The following is a 25,762-nucleotide window of genomic DNA, read 5'->3' on the forward strand; positions in this document are numbered from 1 at the left end:
AAAACTGTTACACCAGGTATGGTGTTTGTGAAGAGTACTAACTGATAGTTACAGCGATTAGTACGGATACAACCCTAATTAACGTGTGAATAACCAGTAAAGACAGGCAGCTGTCTGGCACCTGTTCCCATGGCATTCTCAGGGCCTCAACCAAGACCTAGCACATGCAGCCAAAGAGTATTTCCTCCTTCATCCGTTGCCAGCAAGGCTGTAATCATCAGTGATATTCTTACGACTTGGGACATTTGTCTGCTAAGAGATGGATTTATAAAACACCTATTCATTAGATGCAGACCACCAAAGACTCTCCAAGTACGAACAATTTGGATAGAAGCCATCTAGGCTAGGGCTGAAACAGAGACTACAAGATGAACACCTCTGTAGCTGATAGCCATTTGCTCCAGCTGTTTGCTTTGAATAAACAAGATTTAAGCAAGCATGATTAGGATAATAAAGATAATCAGTAGTGCATGCTGAAGATAAGTAATATAACTTTAGTGTTCATAGGTTAAGCTACATGTTAATTTTTCATTGCAAATTTCATCATGACTAGTGTAGTGTTCTGGGGTTCTCATGGTGGTAGCTCTGTCTCAAAGACCAGCTGCTTGTCACTTAGTGCAGACTACCAGTAATGAGTAAATAAACAATGATGAGAGAAGGTACCACTGGCAGATGAACGAAGGAGATGAGATGGAACTGAAAATGGGAAAGAAATGAACACAAATGTAATTTTTATCATACAAAAAACACCTGTATGACTAAGGATTCCAAGATGTTGTTGCCAAGGAAATTATAATGGCAATTTTGACTGTTGTTGGTATTTTATCTTGACGTAGGCAACATATGCAGTGGTTATAAAAAAACCCGAGGTTTTACATATGTGAAGTTTAATTCCTCTATGACAGAGTCACTGATTATGACTTACAGATTAGAATACTGATTCTCTCGTACTGATTAGAAATGTTGATTCTTCATTAGACAAGGCATCATTTCTAGAGCAAATCATGTGTGATGTCTACAGCAGTGAAAGCATTACCTGAAACTTTAAGAGGAATTTTACAGAGACCGACATTCCTCAGCTCCAGCTCCAAGGTGAAGACTGCTTTCACCAGCAGGTGCCTGCACACAAGCTGTTTGCCTTCCCATCCTGAGAACAAAGGCAGAGGACTTCTCCTTCCAGCCATCCCCTTTCGTTATGGCTTTTATATGGCAAACAAGCATCCTTTTCTTAGACCAGTTTTGCCATCAACCTTCCCAGGACCACTTTTCATCTTTTAATCCTAATGCTTCTGAATACAGGAAGGGATGAGACGAAGCCATTTATAGGGAATAGTTTTCTAATCAGAAGTTCTGGTCCAGGGAGCACCGTGGAGGTGTGTGGGTATGTGTACTGAGAACAGTGTAGCCTCAGTTGTCCCAAATAAGATGAAAAACACATTGGAACAATCCTGTTCTTATAGTGAAGTCTGTGGCGTAACCATTTTCTGGACCTGTGGTAGCAAGTTCATTTGTTAATTCCAGGTTTGATTTTGAGAGGATTCCAGCCATCTCAGAGCAGAAAGCTCATTCCTACATAAGCCCCTTCCTAACCTTAGCCCCAGAGACTCTCCCAAAAGATCCTTGGAGAAAATTATGCTGATAGAAAAACAAGAAACTCCTTTATATTTTATTTTCTGTTTACCTCGTCATGTATCCAGATAAATCCCATTAAAGACATTAGAAGTCTTAACAGTATTCTGCTGAATTAGAAAGAAGCTGCATTATTGGATCCTAGTCTCATATAAACTCCACAAGAATCTGCCATGTCCCCATTCATTTTGACAAGTGGTGTAAAGAGTTCAGTCCGCAGACACTGCAAAGAAAATTCCCTGTAAATAGTGGCTTCTTCTGACAAGTCAGAGCGTGGGCTGCAGTGGGGCAATCAGTGTCAACCAAGAGTCGAGACATTTTAAGGTTTCTTTCACTTTGGACCTATGGCTGGTCTCCATGTTTCTTTTCAAATGAAGAAAAAAAGTGGTGAAAATGTGTCCATTTGCCAGCAATTTCCAAGTGTGTTTTCTTCTGTTTACCAGAGATCTGGAGAAATAAGACAGCCTCATAACTAAATTGACTAAATAAAAGGAATCTGCTTTTGAAGTATATGGATTTCAGAATCAAATTTCCTTTTTCTGTGCCTGTTAGCTTTATAGGCTTGTTTACTCAGGAGGAAATGACTTGTTTTATAATGTGTTTAACATCATGTTAGTTAATCTGTGCCATAATATAGAGTTGTTTCCTTGTGTAAGCAAGCATTTCACATGTAGGCATGTGCGAATCTCCCACTGAAATGGGGGGGTCTGTATTTAAGCCTGTTCTTATGTTTACAAGATGGACATGAGCAGACTTGTTGGTTACATAGCTGTATTGTATGTTTGAGCTAAACTGTAAATACTAACTTCTTTGAATTTGCTTCTCATTGCTTTTTCTTATTAACACTTTGGGATAGTTTTAGAAGCAGTTTATGTGTAAAAACTAAAGTCTCTAAAATGTCACAAAAGGAAATCTCAGAATCAGACCCCTTCAGAAAAAAAAGCTACAAAATTATCTTGTTGCATAAGGTTTCAAAATTTCTAGGCTCTTATTTAGACAATTGCCTATAGATAGGACTATTAAAGATTACAGTCTTGAACAAATTAAACTTTAGAGGCTGTTGGATAAATTATTTCCAAGTAGGGGAAAGATTCAATGGCTAGTGGTTATAGAGTAAACCAGCTTTCTGAGGAACTACTGCCTTGCTTGCTGCATTTGTAATAATCAGAAAATATGAGTATATGTATATTAGAAATAATCCTGTATAAATCCTTCTCAATTACTGAAATGACTGATTACTGCAGAATATCTTTACACTAATATTTTTAAAAGTGAGATACTGTAGAGGTCTTTTTTGGATAAGACTTAAAAAAAAATTTCTTACATGAAATCAGCAGTCCATCATCTCAAAGTGAAAGAGACATTAGTTGAAGTTCAGTTGATCCATTCATCACTAATACATTGCGTGTGACTTTTTGGTCATTTTTCATCATTTCCGATAAAGAGCAAAAATTTGCTATCATTTTTTTATAAGTGATCAAATCAACATATCAAATGCATTTGAAATCCAAAGCTTTCAGTATATTCCACCCATTCATGTCTTTCTATTGTGTTTGAGCTGGTCTGCTTTAGTCCTGTCTACCTCTCTGTCCTGCATTGCCTCTAAGGTTTCCACAGAAACTAAAAAGTCAATGCTGTTTTAAAGAATGCTTTCTTCCCCACTACACCTCTTAAATCTTCCAGCTGCTCTGGGGTTTTTGTGTTATCTGTCTGTACTTAGTCACCTTATCCTTTTAAATAAGATTTAAAATTTAAAAACACAGTGCCTGGTGGTGCCATCCCACTGTTCCATGTCATGTATTACATTTAACTTAGAGAAGAGATAATGGTAAATTATAGCTGTTGTGGGTAGGGAAGTATTGTGAAATTAAAAGTAGTTACATTTTGAAAAATAAATTACAATCCTGGGAAAGAAAAAAATTCAAGGAAAAGCAAATTAGGAGTAACATGGAAATAATATCACTTGGCAAGTTGCAAGGTTGAAGGTCATGTTAGAAAGTCCCAGGACAGAACCTATCCATTCTTCTGTAGTGTTTTCCATTCCTCATTACTTCTGTTTTTCTCTTTTGCTAACATAGGGCTACAAATCATGCTTGATATAATTTCCCGTAGAGGCTAATCAAGCTGAAAAATATTTTATCTTTTTTAAACTATACAGTCCTTTTCTGGTGTTTTAAAAGAGCTGGAACTTCAGTTACTGGTATTACTCCAAAAGAAAAAGAAACAAAAGATGTAGCAAAAGGGAATTGAGCCTGTAGATATGTAATAGGAGGCAAGCAATTGTTTCCTACTCTGAGCAAGGCAAGTCTTCTGTGAAGGGTTTTATGTAATTTTGTTCAGCTGAACAAAGTGGAGAATACTTAACAAAATTGCCATTTTTAAAATCTCATTGTGAATACTCAGCATGCTGTGATCATACACTGTGTAATGGTGTTTGCAGTGAATAAATTGCTGTAGATACTATAATATAAATAACTATTTTGTGCATTAAGAAGCAGTTCTCTTCATGATGGTTTCTATCTCGGGAATGCTCTGAAGACAGGACTTTGGAGGATAAAAGCATCAAATTACTCTTGAATAATACCAGTCTCCCAAAGCACTAGGATACTTTTAATAATTTTTAGCAGTATTATTTAGAAGTGAATAACAAAATCAACTAAGTGATACTCACTTTAGTCTCAATCTATTTGTTATTAATGCTGTGGCCCAAACTTATTAATTTTAAACACAACATGGCTTCAGCCAGTAATTTTTAATGGTTCCAGTGACAGGAGGGCAGAGAAAGTTTATCTCTATAAAAAAGGATTTGCCTCATACAGACTTCCGGCACACTGTCCTGGTGTGCTGAGGGTTTGTTTCAAGAAAGAAAGAGGCAGGGAGCCCCGAAGTTAAACAGCGTATCGCTTTGGATGATAAATGGACCTCTAGAAATATCTTGCTAAAACTAGAGAAAATTCACAATTAAAAAGCGCTATAACATACTGGATTCCAGTGCTCTCAATAAGCATAAGAAGCAATATCTACCATTATCCCATAATACATTACTACTCCTTTGGCAGCTCATTGGGATCAGTTTTCCTAGATATTCTTCCAGTCATGTATGCCACAAACATATTGATTCCGAAGTGTAGATGAAAATGGTAACTGGCTTCAATAAAAAGCACTTAATAAGAGCAGGATATAACCACTTGGAAGGAATTGTAGCATGAATTAGAAAAATGTCTTAATATCCTCCTTCCCTTACTGCTTGCCTAAAAGTACTTTTTTTAAAAGAAGTTTCCTCTGGAAAGGTGTTCTCAATCAGAAAATGGGAGGAACTGGAAGAAAGTCTGATCCAATTTTTTCAATTGAATTCTCTCACTGTAATGGCAACTAAGTGGTGTAAGGGATTTTTCTGATGTGTCTCTCTCTGCCAAAGCCTTTCTGAGTGACCAGTGGCCCAGTCACTTCAACCTCAGTTTCTGTTATGAGTAATTAAATCAAAGGAAAGATACCTACTCAAAAATCATTGTTATCTCATCTAATTATGTTGATGTTCCAACATACGTAAGACGTAAATTCCCATTTATGTTGTAGGGTGACAAAAAATACTGGATCTAGCATAGACCCAAATTTGAGTGTTGGGTCATGGAAAGACAAGCTTTTTCATCATCTCTTGAGTCTAGGTAAAGTAAAATGAACAACTCTTTTAAAATGTAAATATATATTGTTGATTTTTTTAGAGTGCTTCAGATCTCCTGGGCCTCAAATTTAATGCTGAAAAATTTCTGTGTTTGTTCTAGATTATAACTAATAAGAACCGTGAGCACCTTCCACCGTTTTAATAATGGCACTACTTTGCACCATCTAGATGAAGTGGCTGAGATGACAATACCTTTTTTTAAAAATAAAAAAGGAAGATTTTGGGAGGTTTTCAGCAGATTTTTAGGAAAAAAATGAAATGAAGATAAGATTATGCATTCCAAAAGTACAAATTTGGGGAGGGTTTATTTCTTGAGGAGAGTTTAAGTCATCAATGTTATAGACAAAGTAAGCACTTATCTCTAATTCTGAAAGGGTTTGTTTCTTTAATTGTACTTTGATTTTACTGCTTGGAGACTAGCCTGCTAATTTTATTCATAGTGGAAGTGTTATTAACCGATACAACAGTGCCCATTGCCACAGGCAGTCTCAGTGCTTGCTGCTGTCTCTTTGTTTTTGTTTTGTAGAAGTGTATTCTTTTGGCTGCTGTGGCAACTGTTTATTACATACAATTACAAAAGTACCTCCTGATATCACTGTAGCATCTGGGTAGGCAGCTGTGACTCCTTTTCCCTTCCCTATGCCACTGTTGCTGCAGCAGTTGCTCTGCTTGCTCTTCCTTTTCTACATCTCAGAAGAAGGGCAACAGGGAAGGAAGGAAACAAAATTACTGTAGTGTAATGAAATCCCCCTGTACCATTTTTCACTCCATCCTTATTTCTGAAGAAAGATGAAAAATAGCGGGATGTGTTGATAGCTGTTGATGAGAGAAAAAGAGGGGGGATGTTAGGAGGAGTGGGATCTGCATGTACCTGAAGTGAGGAAGGATCCACTATGATGGAGCAATGAATTGTCACCATACAGAGAGGGGGTGGGAGAGAAACCACCCCAAAGCAGAATTAGAAAATACATATTCTGCAAAGAGTAATTGTCAGTAACAAGGGAGTAATAAAGATTGAGAGGTGGGCTTCCAGGATGGAGAGAGAATACTGGGACAGGAGCAGAAGAAATTCAGCAGATTACCTGTGCTGCTGGCACTGTCTGTATCCATTCCAAAGCCAAAGACTCACAGCAGTGGCTCATGGGGCTGTGATGCCATTGCTTCTCAATGGCACTGGTTTTGCCTTTTGTTGAATAGGGCTGAGCCGGGTACGCAGGTGGGTCTGAGTCACCTGGTGATGTTAGCATCAGCATAGCTGCTTCTGGTTTACCTCTTCACAGATTGAGATTATCCAGCAACCACTTTCCCAGCACTGCCCCACTGCTGGTCTCATGGCTGTCCCCAAGCACAGGGTCAGCCTGGAGCTGTGGTGCAGACAAAGCAGCACTTTTGTTTAGAACCAGTTTCAGTATTGGCACAGTGTTCAAAGCAGAGAGCAGAAGGTATACAGGTTTATTTTAATGAGGCTTCATATGAACTTCTCAAGAGATGTATCTCATTGAAAGCTGAATCTGCGGTCTTCCGGTTTGTCACATCCATCTTCTTCCCTCACCAGCTGTGCGCTTAAATTATTTTACCAGTCTTCAATACTTTTGTATCCACTTTGCCCTCTGGGTAAGTGGCTTCCCAGAAGCATTCACAAAAGGCAGCTAGAGGCAGGATCTGCTCCTGCGTAACTGTTAGATGTGCAAGAAATGTGATTGCAAGAAACTGTGTTGTAATATTTAGAAATGGAGATCATTCTGTAGTGAGCCTTTCTCCTCAGAGGGAAATCTCTTAAACATTAAAGTCAAGGCTCTGTGTAAAAAAAGGAAGAGGAAGAGCCTTGTATCCCTCTTCTTTCTGCTGTCATATCTTACCAAAGACACTTGAGAGGGACTTCATTCTCCATGGAATGCTTATAGGGCAGGGGAAGCCCAGTTCTGATGTGTGTTTCTGTGTGCTAGGACCATTCAGATTAGATAATGCAATAAGAGGAATGAAATGCCATAGACAGTGCCATAGAAAGTGAGTTCATGGACATTAGTGTAATATCCTGGTTCTGCTTTATTCTTCCTTGTTATAAAGGAGGAGGATAAAAATGAACTTAAACTCACACATTCCAGAGGAATCTTTCAATTTCTTTCGGAGTCCTGAGGATTGGGAAGGCCTCCTAACCATCTGCTATCCTATTTTATTTGGCCTGATCGCTTCCCCCCCATGCACTGTTCATGTGTCAAATCTAGAAGGCAATTTAAGTTACAATTCATTTTCCTACTTGTTTTGTGCCACAGGCTTGCCTTTCCCTTGTGTTAAAGAATATCTAATTTAATAGAGGATACCAGCAAGATTCAGAGACCAGGAATGGAAGACACTGAACTAGTCCTCATTTTCCACCTCACCAGAAACACACTATGAGTTTATGCTACCTCCAGTTACAGACACTGGGAAAGCATGTGACCCCTCATCAAGAAATATAAGTTAGACTAGAAAATGATAACATTGTTTTGACTAATCTATTCCATATGACTGCCTGATAAACAACGGAGATACTCTTCTCTTTTTTTGACCCTCTGTATTTTCACTTTTTCAAGTTATTCTCTGCAAATTGAGTAAATTTGTATACAAATGACAGCTAAAAGATCAACTGTACTTTGATAACTTCTCCAGATAGGTTTTCATCTGGTGTATCTAATAGATGCTATTGTTTTCATATTTTAGGATGTTCTAAATGCAGGGAAATCTTCGTGTTTATAATGCATTGCACTGGACAAGCAGTTTTTAGCAGTAGCTTTCAAGTGGCTGCCTGCCTAAAACATACTGAGGGAATAGAAAATACTCAGTGCAGTAAGCATATTTTAAAGCAAAATTATTCCATTCTAGTAGCATTTAAAGTATTGTGCTAGTAACTGTAACTGATGCCCATACATTTCACCTACAAGTATGTATGTGGGAAACAATGTCAGAACTAAAATATAGGAGAAGCAAGGGAGAGTGAAATAAAGTTTACATGTGCTGACTCCTTTGTCCTGAATTTCATACACCCATATTGATGTCATTCTGGAAGAAAACTGGCTACATATCCTCCCACTCCAGCTCTTCCAGTAAGCAAAGCCTCCCTCCAGTGGGTAAAATACAGTATTCTGTGAAGTGTCTCATCAGCTACAGGGGAATAATGACAAGCCATTGATAACTTCAGGTCTCCAGGGGCTTTATGCTCAGCTGCACCTCCTCAGTCCTATGTTACATATTCTACCTGGGAGATAACACTGGAAAGGTGGGGATAACCAGCTCCAGAGTCACACTGCAGCTTTTTTGCTGGTTGCTTGATTGCCCCATCCTGCTGAGTTGCTGGGGTGTCAGCATCAGGGCTCACACTGGGAGACTGGACTGAACTGCTGGACTAACAGCAGACCTGTCCACTAACCATCCTTATAGTTCAACCACTTCCACCTGGAGCTGCCACAGCCACTGTTATTTCTCCCTGAAGAGAACCTATTGCTGTAGTAGTAGGTTTGTCGCAAGCAGCGTGTTTGTACTGGTCCTGGGTCAGTTGAGTTCAAGACAGATTTAGTCTGCCCTTTACCAAGTGGGTGCACATTTGAATCTGTCCTTCCAAAGATAACAGAACTTCAGGCACTGAGCTGTTTGGTTTGCTTTCTTTGAGATCTGTGGTTTGGTTGCCAGTAACTTTAGTAGAGCTGGAATATAAATCATACTGAGTATAAAACATTTGGGCTTCAGTGTGTCAGGCAGATATCCATGAAGAGAGAAGGCTAATTAAATCCTCTTGCATTTTAAACCTTATAGAATAAGACTCTGGCTGAGGTCTTGCACATATGGGAAATTTCTCTGGTGAAGCCTGATGAGTCGTCGTTCTGGTTGCCAGTTACATGGGTAAATAAAAGGCTTAACAATTCGGAAAGAAGGAAAACAAAGATAATACACCTGTCGAACTTTTTGTATTATTAATGCACAAGTGAAAAAAATGTTATGCTTGTGCATGCTGTTGCCCTTAATACCAGCTGTTGCCTGCACACACGGGTCGGGATTTTACATCGGCTGAACAGCGTTGCTGCCAGCAAGCACTCTAACAAGCAGTGTCAATAACAGCAGTCTTCCCACACTCCATACAATTTAAGCTATTCTTCAAATTAATAATAATACTTAATAAAGCTTCATTTCTCATTTGCAAAGAAAACCTTCAATTAATGTTAATCAGCAGCCTCAGAATGTGATCAGGCGGGGCTTGTAGCTGGACATGCCGAAACAGTTCAACTGGCAGATGGAGCATTTTCCAACTATTCTAATTAACGACTGCTCATTTCAAATGTTAATGCAATTAAATAAATAGGCAAAACAAATAAAAATAATATACGGTATGAAAATGCCACTATCAGAGAGAGTTCCAATCAAAAAAAACTGAGCTTTACTCAAACCCAAAAAGGGCCCAACCATCCCCTCCTGGCTAAATAAGGTCTAAAAGAGACAGGGCTAGCTTTGTTACATGCTGTTTCCAACCATTTCTCTGGGATCGACATTTATATCACTTCCATTTTAACCTGCTGGCATCAACTGAGTCATTGCTTCTTCAAGTGTTAGAACATTTTTCTACAGAAAATGGGAAGGGATTTCTTTCACATATTATGGGCTTTTTTTGGTGTAAGTTTTAGACTTCCCCTGCTTCTTGCCTCTTCTATTTGAAATAATTGCCTGATTCATTTTTTTCTTCCTTAGGAGTTTTATTTTCTCTGAACCTTGTATACCATACCACTGATGTAGGACCGCATTTGTTTGGGCTTATAAAGAGTTCAATTAGCCCCTTAATGCCTAGTTCAGTCACAATTAAACCTTCCCTGTTGACTCAGGATTGGTCTTTCTAAAGACAGTGGAGGTGTTTTTAATTATTCATTCTCTGGTTTGTTTCTTACAGCAGTCTCAGCTGTGCTTTATTATTCAAAGATTAATGCAAACTGAGGACTAGGTAAATTAAATTTGTTTGGCAGCTAGCAACCTGATGTATTATAGACACTGAAATATGGATGGCAACACTTCTGCTATTGTGACACTTAAAAAGCCAGATTTTATCTTTAAAACAATTGCTAGTTTTGTTATTATGGCTGATAGAAAATGAATATTCCATAATGTTGTAGTCTCTGTAACCCATTTTTGTTGAGAAAGCAACGTAGTTTAGAAAGTAAAGAGGCATTAACAGCTACTATAGAAAATTGATGTAGGTACCATGACTAATGAAGTACACTGCACAGTACTAAGTCATGCGGTTGTATGCAGGGAATTGTGCAGTCAGAAGTTTTAATGAAGGGAGCCCAAGGAATTTCAGGTGAAAGAGGGTTTTATTAACTTTCAGTGAACAAAATGAATAGTTGAGCAGTGAACATGACATGATGTTGTATAATAATTGTATGCCTTGGGTACATTGAGAGGCATGGAGCATAGCCAAGAGCTTTCATCTGTTCTACACACGGAGTTATTTCACAAACCCCTGTATACTGTGGAAATCTTTATTGCAAACATAACAAGAATTGTTTCACAAGAAATGCCTTAAGACAATACCACATCAGTTATTTGATATATCTACCAATACTGCCTTCCTCTGAACAAGATTAATCAGATATCTGGAAGTCACCATCCCAATTGATCCTAATTAAAATTCATTCCTGTATCAGTGACTGGTATCAGTGGGCTGTGAACTGTAAAGAAGTCTTCATATTCCTTAAGAGGCCATCCTGAGTAAAATATGTATTTGTATGGACAAGCACTATGTTGTATGAAAGGGAGGCTCTGTTGACTTTTAGAAGAGTCATGCCCAAGAACTTTTATTAGTTAATATTTTCTTTCTTTTTTTTCAGGAATTCACCATATGGGTGAGACATTTTTCTTGTTTCATGCAGGACTGTGTTTTGTACATTTTGAATATTATCTCAGTACTGTGTTTCGAACCAAGGACTTTGAATTAACATAATCCAAGAGTTTAACCCACTTCCTGTTTATATTATTTTTAAGATAGGGTGATGATTGCAGGGTAAAGCAGCCTTCTGTGCTGTTGGCTGGAGACCTTAGGTTAGTAACTTAACAAGTGCAGCTGCAAGGTTGTTTGTACCCTACTCAGTCTTCAGTACCATTTGTGCTGTATAATGTGTGTAATTACACTGCTCCTGACTGATAAGGTAGGTGGATGAGGAGGAAGGTGAAAATAGGATGGCTTGTGAAGCAAGACAGTGACAAGACATCTCAGCAAAGTCTCTATATCCTTGCACTGTAAATAGTGTATATCTGCCCACTAAAATATTTGAGATAAGACAGTTGGGAATATTTCTGTGCTTATTTGAATAATTTATAATGTGATTTTAATACTTTTTTCCCGGCTGAATATATCACTTCTCTGGCAGAGCTTAGGACATCAGTTACATGTTTTATCAGGGACTAACTTAATAAATGTGATACACGATTTTAGCTTCTAGCATTATTGCAAAGCCAGTGGTACTACTAGTAGAGTATAACTGATGCAGTATATTCTTGATTGTATGTAGTTAGTATATTTTTCTTTTCTATTTTAGTGCTGGACCCAAAGGAGACAACATTTATGAATGGAGGTCAACTATACTGGGGCCTCCAGGATCTGTATATGAAGGTGGAGTCTTCTTCCTTGACATTACCTTTTCACCGGACTATCCTTTTAAGCCACCTAAGGTTAGTAGAAGGATACTGAAAATCCTAGAGGAGTCCTCTCCTGATATTTTTAATGTCTATGTTGGTATATCATTTTAGGATGAAACATAAAACTTTCAAAGCAATAATGCATATTTAAACTTGGATATTTTGATGGAAAGAATTTAAATAACTGCCTAAAATTTGCTTGCATGTTGCCAGTATAACTGAATGGATATGGATTTATTTAGCAAATGGTTGCGTAATTTCCTGCAGATATTTCTAATGTGAAAGCATTTATATTTGAGTTGCACCCTTTATAAGCAGCTGAAGGTACTTAATCTTTCCTGTTGACCCATATCATTCACCAGGGCTCTATGGCTGTCTTGACAAAAATATGCACCTTTTGCACTACCCCATATAAATTACTTCTGCAGATGCAGGATACACTATTGTTATGAAGTTATAAGGAATTGCTTTACATCAGTTTTCTGGAGGAGTATGACACCAAAGTCAAGAAACTGGAGTGGTAGACAGAGATTTACAGAATTCCTTACAGATTTGTTTTATAATGCTGTCAATAATGACACAACCAGAAGTGTAGAACTGTATCAATAACATGAAGGTGACATTACCATGATCAAGGAGACTTGGAGTGTCAAACAGGAAAAATCTAGTGGTTAGGAAGATTGGAAAAATAGAAATGGGATGGAATGTGGCAGTACAGTGTCATCTATAACCAACAGTAATAATTGCTGAGGAGGATGTCAAAATGGGGCTTTATTGGGTGATCACAGGATTATTAAAAACCACCTGCATAATGCATCTATAAAAAAGGGAAATATACACTTAAGATGCATCCTCTGGCCTGCAGAGATTAGGAATTACCAATGTCATATACAAGACGCTTGTAAGACTTTATTTGCAAGACTGAATGCAAATCTTAACACACATGTTCACTAACAGGAACAGAAACGGGGAAAATTTACCCCACAGGGCTGGTAATAGAATCAAATAAATTGATGGGCCTGTCTTTCATGAAACAAAGCAAAAAGAGGTGAATTGTTCACCTTACAACTGTGGAGAATAAGTGTCTGGAAGAACTCCACAGAAGGAGCTATGAGATGAAAAATATTTACCTTCTTTTTGACACATTTATTTATGAAAGGATCAGTTGGACCATAATAGAAGGGTATTGCATTAAAAGAGAGAGTAGCTGATTCCTTTTTGATTACCATGAGTAGACCATTGAAAGATAAGTGCTTATAAATAGAATTTTAATGCCACAGTAGTAACGTTTACAGCAGTTAACACTGATACTATCAGGAAAAATTAAAAAAAAAAAAAAAAGAGAGACCTGTGAATTCAAAGCATTTGTCACTCTGTAAATTGGACTTTCCCAGCTAGTGACCTAAAAGATGGGTCAGTATGGCAGGATAAGGGATGGTCTAGCTTTGTGTCCCACCTCTAGTGTTCCAATTCAGGGAAGCTTTGAGGTCACTGAAAGGTCTTACAGGGGTTGTATGCTTTGCTGACTGCACATTTTCTGACTTTAGGCAACTGTTGTTACATAGTGAAGTAAGAATTTGAAACTTTATAACTTTTCCTTCAGTAAGTTAAAGCTTTGTCACACTGAGCTGGGGTGATGTCCTGTTATTCCTGACTCCTGTCCAGCTCAGCCCACTTGCTATACAAGGTCTGCCATAACAGGCCCCATTTGTTTGCTTCTTTCCTGGGCTTAGTCTGTTTGTAGTAGCTGTAATGCAAGGGTTACAGTCAGGCCCCCAGCAAATTAAAACTGTATTATTTAGAGGATAAAATGTCTGTATTGTCTATAAAATAAAGCTTGAAGGTCTCTCAGAGATCCAGACCTAATATGTAAAGAATTAGTTCTGAAAGATAAGTTGCAGGGACATCTTTTGTCATTCTGTCTGTTGAATTTGTTGAGTCTTGAGGCGGTATATGCAATAGACATCTTTTTAAAATAGAAGTTGGAGATCCAGTTTGCTATTTCACCACAAGGTAAAGTCTTTTTCAATCTATACTTGGTTGTGTTTGGCACTGTGTTGTTTTGAGACATGAGGAATGCAGCTGTGTGTTGCTTATTAATGAAATGTCAAGCAAAGAGGTGGTTCTTGTCCTGCTTTGTAATAGATTTTTTGTCTGCCTTTATCTTGATGCCAATTGTCATTGTAAGAAATGTGTGCATATAAATCATATGAAAATGTACTGCTTGATAAAGGATGAGAGAATTGATGATGGCATATTGTATTACTAAAAGGCCAGTATTTATGATGAGGGAAATTGTTATCTGTAAGAAAGTAATGAGTGTGTGTGCACAGGGGACTAATGTCACATATAACTGTGTTGCAAGCATATGTTGTACACGCGGATTCTTATTCTAGTCACTTCAGCCATGGTTGTAAATGACCCCTATTTTCAGACCTGCTGTAGGATCTCTCAAACTGTTGCTATTTCATTACACCTATTTTCCAGACCCTATAAAACTCATTCGTAAGTAAAATAGCTTGGAAATCCCTTGAATAAAGCAGCATGGGAAGACGACTGCTTATCATAAGGTAGCTGCCGACAGTCAGTATTGTTGGGAAAGGGTGGTTAAATATGTTCTCCACAAGCTTATTTCTAGCAAAAGAAAGGTAGTGAGTACGTGGAATGTAACATATGGCCTCGCAGTACGGTGCTATCTGTGTCACTGGGTGTTGACATCTCTACTTCACCACGAGATTTGTGATATTTGGTGCCATTCTCAAAATCATAGATTCCTGGGTTATGGGAATAAATCATCTTAGATTTTTTTCTAATTATAGTCCCACTCCTTACGGCTTTATCATCTTAGAAAATCTAAAGTACAAGACTGTGAAATGTGCTGAGAAAGACATAAAATGTATTCCTGAATGTTGGCAAGATTACCTTCCTGTAAGAACATAGCAGAAAGGGTCTAATTCACATTTCTCGCTATGACTGAATTCATGCATTACTCCTGAGATTTCTGTGGGCCATTTTCATCCCTCTTTCACTATGAAGTAACTAGATATTTAAATGAGTACTGTCAAAATTGATCTTCCAAAAATGTGACCACAAAAGACCTGGGAAGAAACAGAAACTGTATTTGCCAGATTCAGTTACTTGACCCAGCCTGAGGGTCAAGGCAAATGCCCATGTCATATAACATAGTTACTGTTAAAGGGCCTAATCTTCAGTGTATTAAAATCAGCAGAACGATTTCCACGATCCCTTTTCCTTTTCTATTCTCAGATGTTGTGCACTCTGTTATCATGCATGTGTATGTTGCACATGGACATTGAGGAGTGTAAAATAATTTTTAAAATAAGAAAATATATTAAAAATGGATTTTGGATAAATGTATATTATTTTATTATTATTATAATTAAATATATTTGTGGTGTAACCATTGTTTGATTTGTATTATACAAAGTTCTCAATATTTTCTAGAGGATTCAGATTGCTTCTATAAACACTGTTAATGCCCATTCTTATTACTGGGCACCCTGTTGCATATTGGAAAACATTAATTAAAATAAAATTAAACAACTGAGAGCACATTTGCACATGAAGGAAAGATTCTACCTATATTTTGATTTTTCTTTTTAAGAAATTTATAAAGTAATTTTCATTTGTTTTTCCAGATAATTAACTTGCTTTTCTACTTTGTCTTTATCTTGTAAAAGAATATGAATTACTCATTCATTCAGGTTTTGTTTAACAAAGAAAACATATCTATCCAAACTTTCAGTGTTAGGTCTTTCTTCAGTTTTTACACCTTTGTAGCCTTCGACATCACATCCTTCTAAGATTTTGAAGTTCTATCTTTATTCTTTACATCGTCTAATTATACTGTGTAGTCCAGTTCACATTCTGAGTTTTGTGTAGTCACATCACTGCCATCAGGTTTCTCTTCCAGTCTGCATGAAGCCTTTTCCCTGTGGATCCATAGTTTTCTTTTTGTCTGTCGCTACCAGTCAACGTCTTTCTAAAGTTAAACCATAGGCATATTATCAAATTAAGTTACTCTTCACCATCACAGAATATACTACATGTTAGGTCAGAGTATAATTTGCTCTCATGCTACTAATTTTTTCCCCTTTGAAGTCAGTCTATTTCAGTATTTCACCTTTGTCTCATGCCTTGAAACTGGACTCCGGATTATTTGAGCCAGAGGTCACTGACCCTTTCAGGTCTGCTTTCCTTATAAATCAATGGCTTTTGGCCTCACTCACAACTGCAGCCCACTCATGCAGAGGAGGGAGTTGTCCTTTCCCCAAAAAGTTTATCTATGTGTGACCGATGCAGCTTGAGTAGGAGCGATGGAGCGCCAGCCCAGGCTAATTCTGGTTTAGCTCTACAACCAGGAAACATGATTTTTAGAACAGCTCATCCAAGAACTGACAAATTAGCTTAGGTTTTCTGGGACGCTCTAATCAATTAAAAGTATTCCCTCGCCTCCACTGTGAGGAAGCTGCTGTAGCACTGCGGAAATTAGCTGAGCACCTCGTTGGCTGAGTCAGCAAGAAAGCGGCAGCCTGCACAATCACGGTTCTCCTCTCAGCTGCATCCTCAGTATCACGTTGGTTTTATGAGATGCCAGACAGGAGGATGGTATGGAAAAGGCAAAGTGAGGCATAGATGTGGACATGATCTCATTTTCTGCTAAAGGCCAGATGCCACTGAGGCTTCAGTCTCAGTCACAAGGTGAGGTTTCACTTTAGCCCCAAAATACAGCATCTCTCTTGTAGTGCTGCGGGCTGAAAAATAGAGAAAGCTGGGCCCTGTTCAGAGCAGCTGCTTAAAGAAATTAATGAAAATACTTAGATGACCTGCTAAGGAGATAACCTTACATTTTTTCAGTGCCTTAATGACCCCTCAACCTGTTTTTTAGAAATACCTTTGAGATTTCTTTTTCCTGCTATCTTCCTTTTATCCTTAATGGATTCAGACAGTTCACCTCTTGGCTTTAGCAGAGGAAAGCTCTCTATCTTTGGGATATTGAATGGGATATATAGCTATGCATAGATGTCACTTGTGGGAGGGTGTGTGTGCATATCTGTGGGTATACATGTATGTGTGTGTGTATATATATATGTACATGTGTATATGAGTAGAGGGTATCACATCTTTTAGTCAGTCTGATCTGACAGAAAGAATTTTAACTCAATTTCTGTCCTCAGTCCTCATAAGAAATCAGTGAATTCCGCAAGTGTGCAAGCTTTTTGTCTGAGATCCTTTAAAGTTTAGCCATCACTAGAAATTAACAACACCTCTTTATGTACGCTACAGTTATTGAAGGAATGGCGATAATTTCATAATCCTGCCTATTGTCCCTCTGGAGCAGGAAGCCTTGACAAATCAGGAAGCCATACCAGGATCTCTCACAGAGGTGTTTGTAGAAAAATGTTTGTAGAAAAATGAATACTCTTCAAGAGAACTTTCCCCCCAGGAATTGTCACTGCAGTAGTGTCTGCATTTTCATCAAGAATAATCTTTATTAATAACTTCTACTCTCATATTTGACTATGTTCAGTCTATTACAGTGTCAATTCTATTTAGCTGTAACTAATACAATATGGGTATATCTATCATTATCCTAGTACAAGCTTTATTTTTGAATTTGAGTGATTTATAAAATCTCTTAATCCCAACTCTACAATTAATCTTACTAGGGACTTGAATCTCAGCTGACTGAAAAATGGTTCACAGGACTTGAAGGCTGCAATGTGCTAAATCACCTCTAAATCAAAATTAAAATAACAGAAAACTCTGTTTCCTCTGTGTAAATCTCATGTGTCTATCGACTGACTGAAAAATTATTCTCAACATTTGAAAGCTTAGCTGGTTCAAATAAGCTGTTGGACTGCAAGGGGGGGCTTTTTCCTTTATAAATATAGTTCATAGTGTCTACAGAATCTGGTCTTAATGGCAATATTAAACATCTCTTCTTTTTTTATACATAATTGTCATATAGCACTAATTTCTGTGCACTAAATATCATTATGTGGAATCTTTCTCCTGTAAGTAGACACTTCCTATCTATTTCAAAGGTTCAGCCTCATGTTTGAGGGGTAATTCTTTTTGTTCCTGGCTTCTACTCTACATTTTCATACTTGTTTTGTATGTGATTGGCTGTTAAGGACACTTTTATCTGCAGTGTTAGAGAAAAGCAGTGCTTACAAGAGTAGATGCAAAAAATAAGCATTTCTTGGTATTTCTAATCTGAATTGTTAAAATGAACTTTGCAAGGCAGACACACACTTTAAATTGCATATATCAATATTAATACAATTTACACTTGAAGCTCTCAAACTCAGAATAGCCTTAAGTACAGCCTATTTGATCATCCCTTTTTAACATCTCTGCAACATTGGTGCAGGCAGGGCTTCAGTCTACTTCCTCTTGCCCCCCATCCCAGATAGATATTGCCATCATAAGACCAGCCTTCAAATGCAATGGCTTCCTGTCACTGTTATCCCTTACATTCATTTGCCTTGTCATACTTCTCTCATAGCCTCTGTCACATCACATTAGTTCTCAGTGCCATGCTGTGATGCTCACAGCTTTTTTCAACGGCCTCCTGTCCTCCCCATCCTCCTCCTCCTGATGGTCTGGCGGTCCCTCGCCTGGCCCATTCCCACACCACTGCCTCCCCAGGCCCCTTTGCTGTGCCTCCATGCTCCCTTGTTCTCCTTGCCCGGCCTTTCTATTTACATCTTCTTGCTGAGAGCAGCCCATGAATCCTTCATCCATGACAGTAAATGGAGTTGGCAGGTTTTCCCAGCAAGTGAAGTCTTTGGGTATTTGCAGGCAGAAATCAGATGCGCAGGAGTCTTTGAGAGAGAGAAATGGACAACCTACCACAACAGACCATTGTCAGAGCCAGCAGTATCGGCCTGAATCCTACTCTTCCCAGGCATGTGAACTGCAGAGTGTGGTTTGCATGCTTGCACCACCTGCAGTGAAACAGTTTGTTCCATAGGTCCCATCCCTGAGATGCCTCATCCCTGGATTGGATAGGGCTTTGAGCAACCTGGTCTCGTGGCAGGTGTCCCTGCCCATGGCAGAGGGTTGGAATTAGGTGATCTTTAAGGTCCCTTCTAACCCAAACCATTGTATGAGTCTACAATATCCTCAGGGAACACTGAACCTATAGGGCAGCTTGCAGTGCTACAGGGCCTGGGACAGGTCAAACCCAGGTGGCTGCTTAAGAAACTTTCAATATCTCTCAGAATGACAAAATCACAGAGATTTAAAGTGGAGGATGGAGATGCAAGCAGAAATACGTTAGTCTGAAGAGAGAATCAATAGCTACATTTTATTGTGAATAAATGCAAAAGGCATTCGATAAGGCAGTGTCATGTAAATCTCTGAGATTTCCTTTAAATTCATTTATCTGATAATTCTTCTAGTAATTGGCAAATTGAATTGCCAATGACTCTTGTAATGAATAGCCTTCTTATTCACTGTTTTTAATATACTAATTTATATCACTAATTTCTACTGATTTATTTAGTCTTGATTAAATTGACTCTATCCAGCTGAAGTCTTCCTGGTTTCCCTCACCAAAACTGAGGTGGTTCACCATTTCTTCCTATTTCCTGTGAATACCCAGTACATGAAGCTTCTCAAAAAGACCTGTAGAGGCATCTTGTGGGGAATATATTCTGCCTTGCGGCAGTGGTTTGCTTGCTGCTTGTCAAATATATTTTCAAGAGACAACTTGTGTTGTCTATTGGATGTTTCAGAAGCTACATAATTCTGCTGTATCAAGCATGTTTTACTCCATAAAATCCACGTGATCTAAAAATACATCATATGTCGATGTTATTTCTTGTCCTATTTTACACACACAGAGATACATATACATAGATGTGAGAGAAAGATTTTATGCACATTATTACAATAGATTGAAAGCAGATTAACTGATCAGGACAAAAAACTACTAATTTTGAGGTCAGTCTGCCTAGGACTTCTCATGTGGGGAGTACCTAAATACTTAAAGAATGTTAAAATTGGGTGAGGTAAAAAAAGACCCATGTTTCTTAGAATAAAATATAGATCCTGAAGTGCCTGCCACAACCTGCCCACTCAGCCCTACAACTGGCAGACCTGTGCCAAGAGCAACAGGAAGGAGCACTCTGGTGATCTCAGAGAGGTGTGCATCTAGGGCAATACAACCTCCATGCTTTAAACTTCAGAAGGGTGGATTTGTTTTATAAAAGTTAAATGACTAGTAAATCTTTAAAAAATGCACTTTCTATAGAAGAACTTTTTTGCTGACTTTCCATATGGAACTATTAATTGCAAGAAAGATTATGCTGATTATATGAAAATCATTTTATAAAAACTCGAAGTGTCTTTGTTGGAGAAAGCTTTTGATGCTTGGCATCTTAAATCTTGTTTGTATTCTGACTGACCCTAACCCAAACAGTAATCCATTTCCCTTGTTCTCTTCTTCTCTTCCTTTGTTTTTAGAAAAGTTTGTACAGTTTAGGACAATTTTTTATTCGCGCTCTTGGATACATCAAAGATTATCAAGGTCCCTTTTTACTTTTTCTGCTGTTAAATCTGTGTGCAAAAGGAGTGCATTTATATAATGAAGATGCTTAGTGTTGCTGTGCTTATTCAGTTTTTTTCCCCTACAAGTCTGTTCAATGAGAGTGTGAGTAGTTACTCAGCTCCATAATTACCACAAATATAATGAATAATTACTCATATTGCATACTGATTGATTTTCAGTAATATAAAGGTCAACTCATGTGTATGCTATTACATCCTTTTAAATTGCTATCACTTTTGGCTACTGATGCGTTGGTGCATTTTGCCAGAGAAACACAGCATACTTTGCATACCAGACTCTTCTGTAGGTCAAGCAAAAGTAATCACAGTTTATTATTTCCTGCTAATGCAGATGCCAAATATTGTCCTTCAATAAAATAAATTAAAACTTTTGAAAACCTACCAAAATTAGATGTAATCAAGTGTTTTAAGAACTGGATGAAGTTTTATTTCTTGGTGTGAATTTAAATTGTATTCTTTAATAGTGAGCATCATATGGCCAGTCATTTATTATTATGCACTTCTTGTGATAATCCATCAAGTATCTCAAGAATTGTTCATGTGCATGCCCAAAATCTGTACTTAAAACCAGAGATGGTCCACCCTGTCTTAGAAAGGTGGCCTCAGTGCTGGGTGTAGATAAAATGAAGTGCACTCTGTAAGAAATTAAAGGATGCTAATTAATGTAAAGGTTATTGCATGAATATTGTCTCACTCAGGACTACAGATATTTTTCATGTAGGTTGTTTTAGAGTATTTTTCTCATATGGCTAAAGAGTGTAGCCCTGATCTTGTTTTTACTGTTTGAGCAGACAAATCTATTGCTCATAAAGTCTGACAAACTGAGATGGGAATGATTTACTCCCTCCTGAGCTTCATGAACATCATCATAAATGGCATCTTATTTTTTAATATATATATAACCTTTTCTGTATGCAGTACAACTTCTTCCACTTCAGGTAGTGCCACTACTGTTTTATTAAAACAGAACTCCAGGGGAATATTTAAGGAAGACAGAAGTTTCATCTCAGGCAGGCATGCAGGATTCCATCCTTGTAAGAAATGAAAGGACTTGAAAGGAACTTTCCAAAACCGTGAGATTGAGAGCCCTGGGATCCCGGCTCTGCTTCCAGTGTTGGCCAAGCAAAAGGTGGTTGGTTTTGTTTATTTTCCTGTTGGCTCTGGGAATCTTTCATCTCTCCCTACACAGTCACCAGGCTCCAGTGGGAGGAATGAGAAACAAGAGGTGAGGCTTTGAACCCAAAAAGGCTGAAGAAAGCAATTCTTGAGTGCACATTGTAACCCCTTGCATGCAACACTGGAGAATCATTTCTTCCTCTGATATGTTTCTGAAGAAGGTTGCAACTGAATTCAGTGAAGTCTGGAAGCGCGTGAGATGTGTTTGAGGGATCAGCCCTTGCAGAGCTGCAGTGCCTGTATGTGCCTTTCTGAATCTCACAGTGAAGGCTAAGCAAATCACACACATGGATACCAGCACCACAGTGGCTGCTTGGGTTTAGACCTCACAGAGGAACATTCAGTCCAAAAGAGAGATAGTAAGTTATTTTAAGACTACCTCATACTGGAAAACGGGTGTTCAATATCCAGAAATTATTTATATTGCCTTCAACCAGTTGCCTCCAATCACTCAACTAAAATCCATCTTAATTCCCTCTTCCGAAGCTTTATAAACAGTCTTTTTCAGTCCTAAAACTTATTCAATGAACAGCCAGACATAGCTTTTCATGTCCTTTTTCTTCTCTCTGATAATTTTTCTCCCCATTTTGAATAGATAACCTCATTTTCTTCTAAGAGACTATATAAAGGGGGCTTTTATCTGTTTTATTCTGGTTTTCAGTATTTAGAAGGGTTTGGCATTCAGCAGTGGAAAAACAGATGAGTTTATTATTGTTTTCCTCCAAAACTGATTGAATATCAATTCCTTATCATTACCTTTCAAAAGCTTGTGTATAGTACTCTTACAGTTTTCAGAAGGTAGCTAGCCCAATTTTTCCCTATTTCCTGTAATTCGCATTTTTCTGACCTACACTTTTATTCAACAAAAATCAGGTACCCTCTTCTAAATTCCAGAATCAAAGAAAATAGATCCATAGAGGACACTTACTGTTCAAAAAAACCCAGAAATTACTCCTCTAGCCTTCAACTGTCTGAGGATAACTCTCCTGTACAACCACACACTCCCTTGAGCCCCTGCATGGGATTGTTTAGGTGTTTTCATTAGGAGATAAATAGAATTAGACTGCACTGTTTAGAGGAAACATTTAAGTGACATCAAAGGTAAAAATATGACCATAATAAAGAAAATGCAGCTCCCTTTGAATAGTATTATCACTTGGTTTCTCTCTACACGTATAATAGGAGTGACCCTGCATAACCTTAAAATGTAGGGGTAAACACAACATCCAGAAAGTTACATGTCAGCATTTCCCACATTATCAGCAATTTGAGGCAATAACTGGATGAGAAAAGCAATGTGTCATTCCAGTTGTACTCTACTACCTTAGGGTAAGAACTCCATTACCTGCCACCTTCAGTCCACAGTTTCCAGCATATTAAGGCTCTCATTAATACAGCTTCTTTTGAAATTCCAAAAACTGTGATTCTTTTTATTAATTAATTGACTTTATTATTTCAATATTAAAATTAATTAATAAAATATAACATTATAATTATCAATTCATAAATTATTTAAACATTAAAAATGCCTCTGTCTTAGGCAGGCATTTTGAAGTGCACTGGCATGTTTGGCTAATCAGTGATATTTTTGTCAGTGGTAAGCTGCAAACCTTATCTTTCTCAATGTCACGGATTTAATATGTGCTCATAGTGAAAAAATGCTACATTTCAGGTCTAAGCATTTTCTAAAAGTAGCCTTCCAACTGCAAACAGATGTAGTCCCATCTACATTTGTACACCAGGTTGTCTGAGATGGCAATGGAGTGTTGAACAGGTTATGAAAGACATGAACTACGTCCATTCATCTCAGTGGCTCTCTGAATCCTGCCAAATTCCCAATGTCCTTGCTTCAGTGCTTCAAAAGCAGCTGAGGCAGGAACACGTAGCAGTGTCTGTCCTCTCAGCTGATGGCAAAACAGTTACATGTTAAAATGCAGGCTCAAATTGATGACCTTCCCTTAAGCACGTTACAAGCTCAGACTGACCTGTCTATAAATAATTCAGAGGGTATAATTTAATCTGTGTAATGGGTTCAGTGTGTTTCCCCCACATTCAGTGAGACCACATATATCTTATTACCGAGTGTATTTAGGTGCCACTAAATAAAGTCCTCAAATTTTTCATTAAGGAAATATAGGAAAGCACCTTTGTTCAGGTAAAAGAATTAAGCAAAAACTTTATTCCAACAGTGTTCTGAAAAGTAAGCATAGAATACTTAAAATTAGGCAGATGCTGAAGTTTGCCTTAGTCATGGGACATCCTGCTAGGAAGCATTCCCTGATTCGCTTCTAAATGGAGTATGAGAGTGTCTGGAGTTAACCTGACTGTGGACTTTATGAGGACTGATCTGCAATTCACAGGATGCTCCTCCACACCAACTCCCTTTATGGACACTTGTGACATTCAGTTTGTGTGTAAAGTAGTTTACCGCTTTTGTGTATTTGTAACCTTTGTTGTTCAAAATAGCTTCCCTTTGTAGCAAACATTTCATTTTATCACCCAATAATAATTATTATTTAAATAAATAATTGTCTTGATTTTGCAGGAGACTTCCTTCACACCAAATGCTGAATGTGCTTGGGCTCCTAATGAGTAGTTAAAAATAGATATCTGACCAGAGCATTTTGATTAATTCAGATCATTGTGCCAGAAATATTTTGAATTCTCATGAAAATCCCAGAAGTGAAGCACTTGGGCTGTAAGACAAGAAGCAAAACCACAAGTGTAGGGGAAAAAAGGAAAGAACCTATAAATATGTAGGATATGGAGTGGCAAAATATGAAATTATCCTATTAATTAGCAATACCTTTATACATAGTTTAAAAACTGATGAACTTGCTTTTTGGGGGGTCCTTGGTATAGAACTAGCTGATGCATGACAGTACATCCAAAAGTGCTTTCCCAAATTTATGTGGAAAAGTACTTATGAGAAGAAGTGTTTCTTGTTGAATGCAGTGTTTTGATACCATAAGTCTATTACCTTTTCTTTCCATTGTTTTGTCAAAGCTTCTTGATTTAATCCAAAGGGACAGAATTTTTCAGTGTGTTAGAGAATGATTTTTTTTAATAGAGGTAAACCAGGTACTGTGTAATTTCACTTGTATTCTCTCTTCTGCTTACTGCTCAGTGGCCTGATCTCAATCCCACTGAAATCACTGAGATCTCTGATATTGAAGAAAATCAGAACAGGAGCATCCCTGTCATCAGTTTCCATTACTCTCCAGATGCAGGTTTATCAGTGTGGTAGAGCAGGAATAGGTGTGTGTGTAAGCACTCCCAGTTATTAGCACTGTCCAACTCTAATGAAGAGCATGGCTTTCCTAAGTCAAGGTGTGCTTTGCCTGCTGTTATCTCCTGCCTAATCAGCCCCTCTGTTGGCAGGGTTATTGCTGATGAGTAGACCTCTAAAAATGTACATCTTGATTTTAGGTTCTATGAACTCATCATTGAAACCATCTGGTTTGACTTGTCATTTGGGTAGAACTGATGGATAAATTAGTCCTTGATGACCTCCAAGAGGTGTTTTTTTCTTATTGTCCCTCCTTATCCAGTAACCCCAGTATTCATTCTGAAGTGAACTTTCTTAGTTAAGCTTCTTTTAAAATAAGAAGCCTATGTCTTCAACTTGAAGCAGAAGGACATCATTCTAGGCTAAAAGAAGTGCTCTCCTCTTTGGTTTGTTGTGTATAGGATCACCTGGGAGACAATATAAAATGGATACAGAAAGTCTCAAAATCAACTACCAAAAAACCCTAAAAGGTGTTCTATTGGTACAACTGTAACTTCAAATTTGGAAATAAAAGCATTTTATTTGAGCAGCCTTTCTCAAAAATGTTTCACTTCATCTTTTTCAGGAGTCATTGATGTGATGCCTCCACCCTTTTTTTCCAGCTTAAGGTTTGGTCAAATGATGAACAGATGAATACAGCAGAAGAATCTGTCTTCTGACTCCCTTCAAAGCATGAAGGAGGAGTGGACCTGAATTATGAATGTTGTCCAGATCAGGGGGTGGAACAG

General features: G+C 37.9%; 1 protein-coding gene across 2 annotated transcripts in view; it reads left to right on the forward strand.

Annotated features, from left to right (window-relative positions):
* LOC113963889 (ubiquitin-conjugating enzyme E2 E2) overlaps window positions 1-25,762 on the forward strand; it is a 205,239-nt gene that overhangs the window by 155,824 nt on the left and 23,653 nt on the right. For both annotated transcript variants that reach the window (XM_027675391.1, XM_027675392.1), the window contains exon 4: window positions 11,869-12,001. In XM_027675391.1, coding sequence (XP_027531192.1) covers window positions 11,869-12,001 — 133 coding nt within the window. The remainder of the gene's footprint in view (window positions 1-11,868; window positions 12,002-25,762) is intronic.

This window comes from Neopelma chrysocephalum, unplaced genomic scaffold (assembly GCF_003984885.1).
Source record: "Neopelma chrysocephalum unplaced genomic scaffold, ASM398488v2 Primary Assembly neopelma1_26, whole genome shotgun sequence".
Taxonomy (NCBI): domain Eukaryota; kingdom Metazoa; phylum Chordata; class Aves; order Passeriformes; family Pipridae; genus Neopelma; species Neopelma chrysocephalum.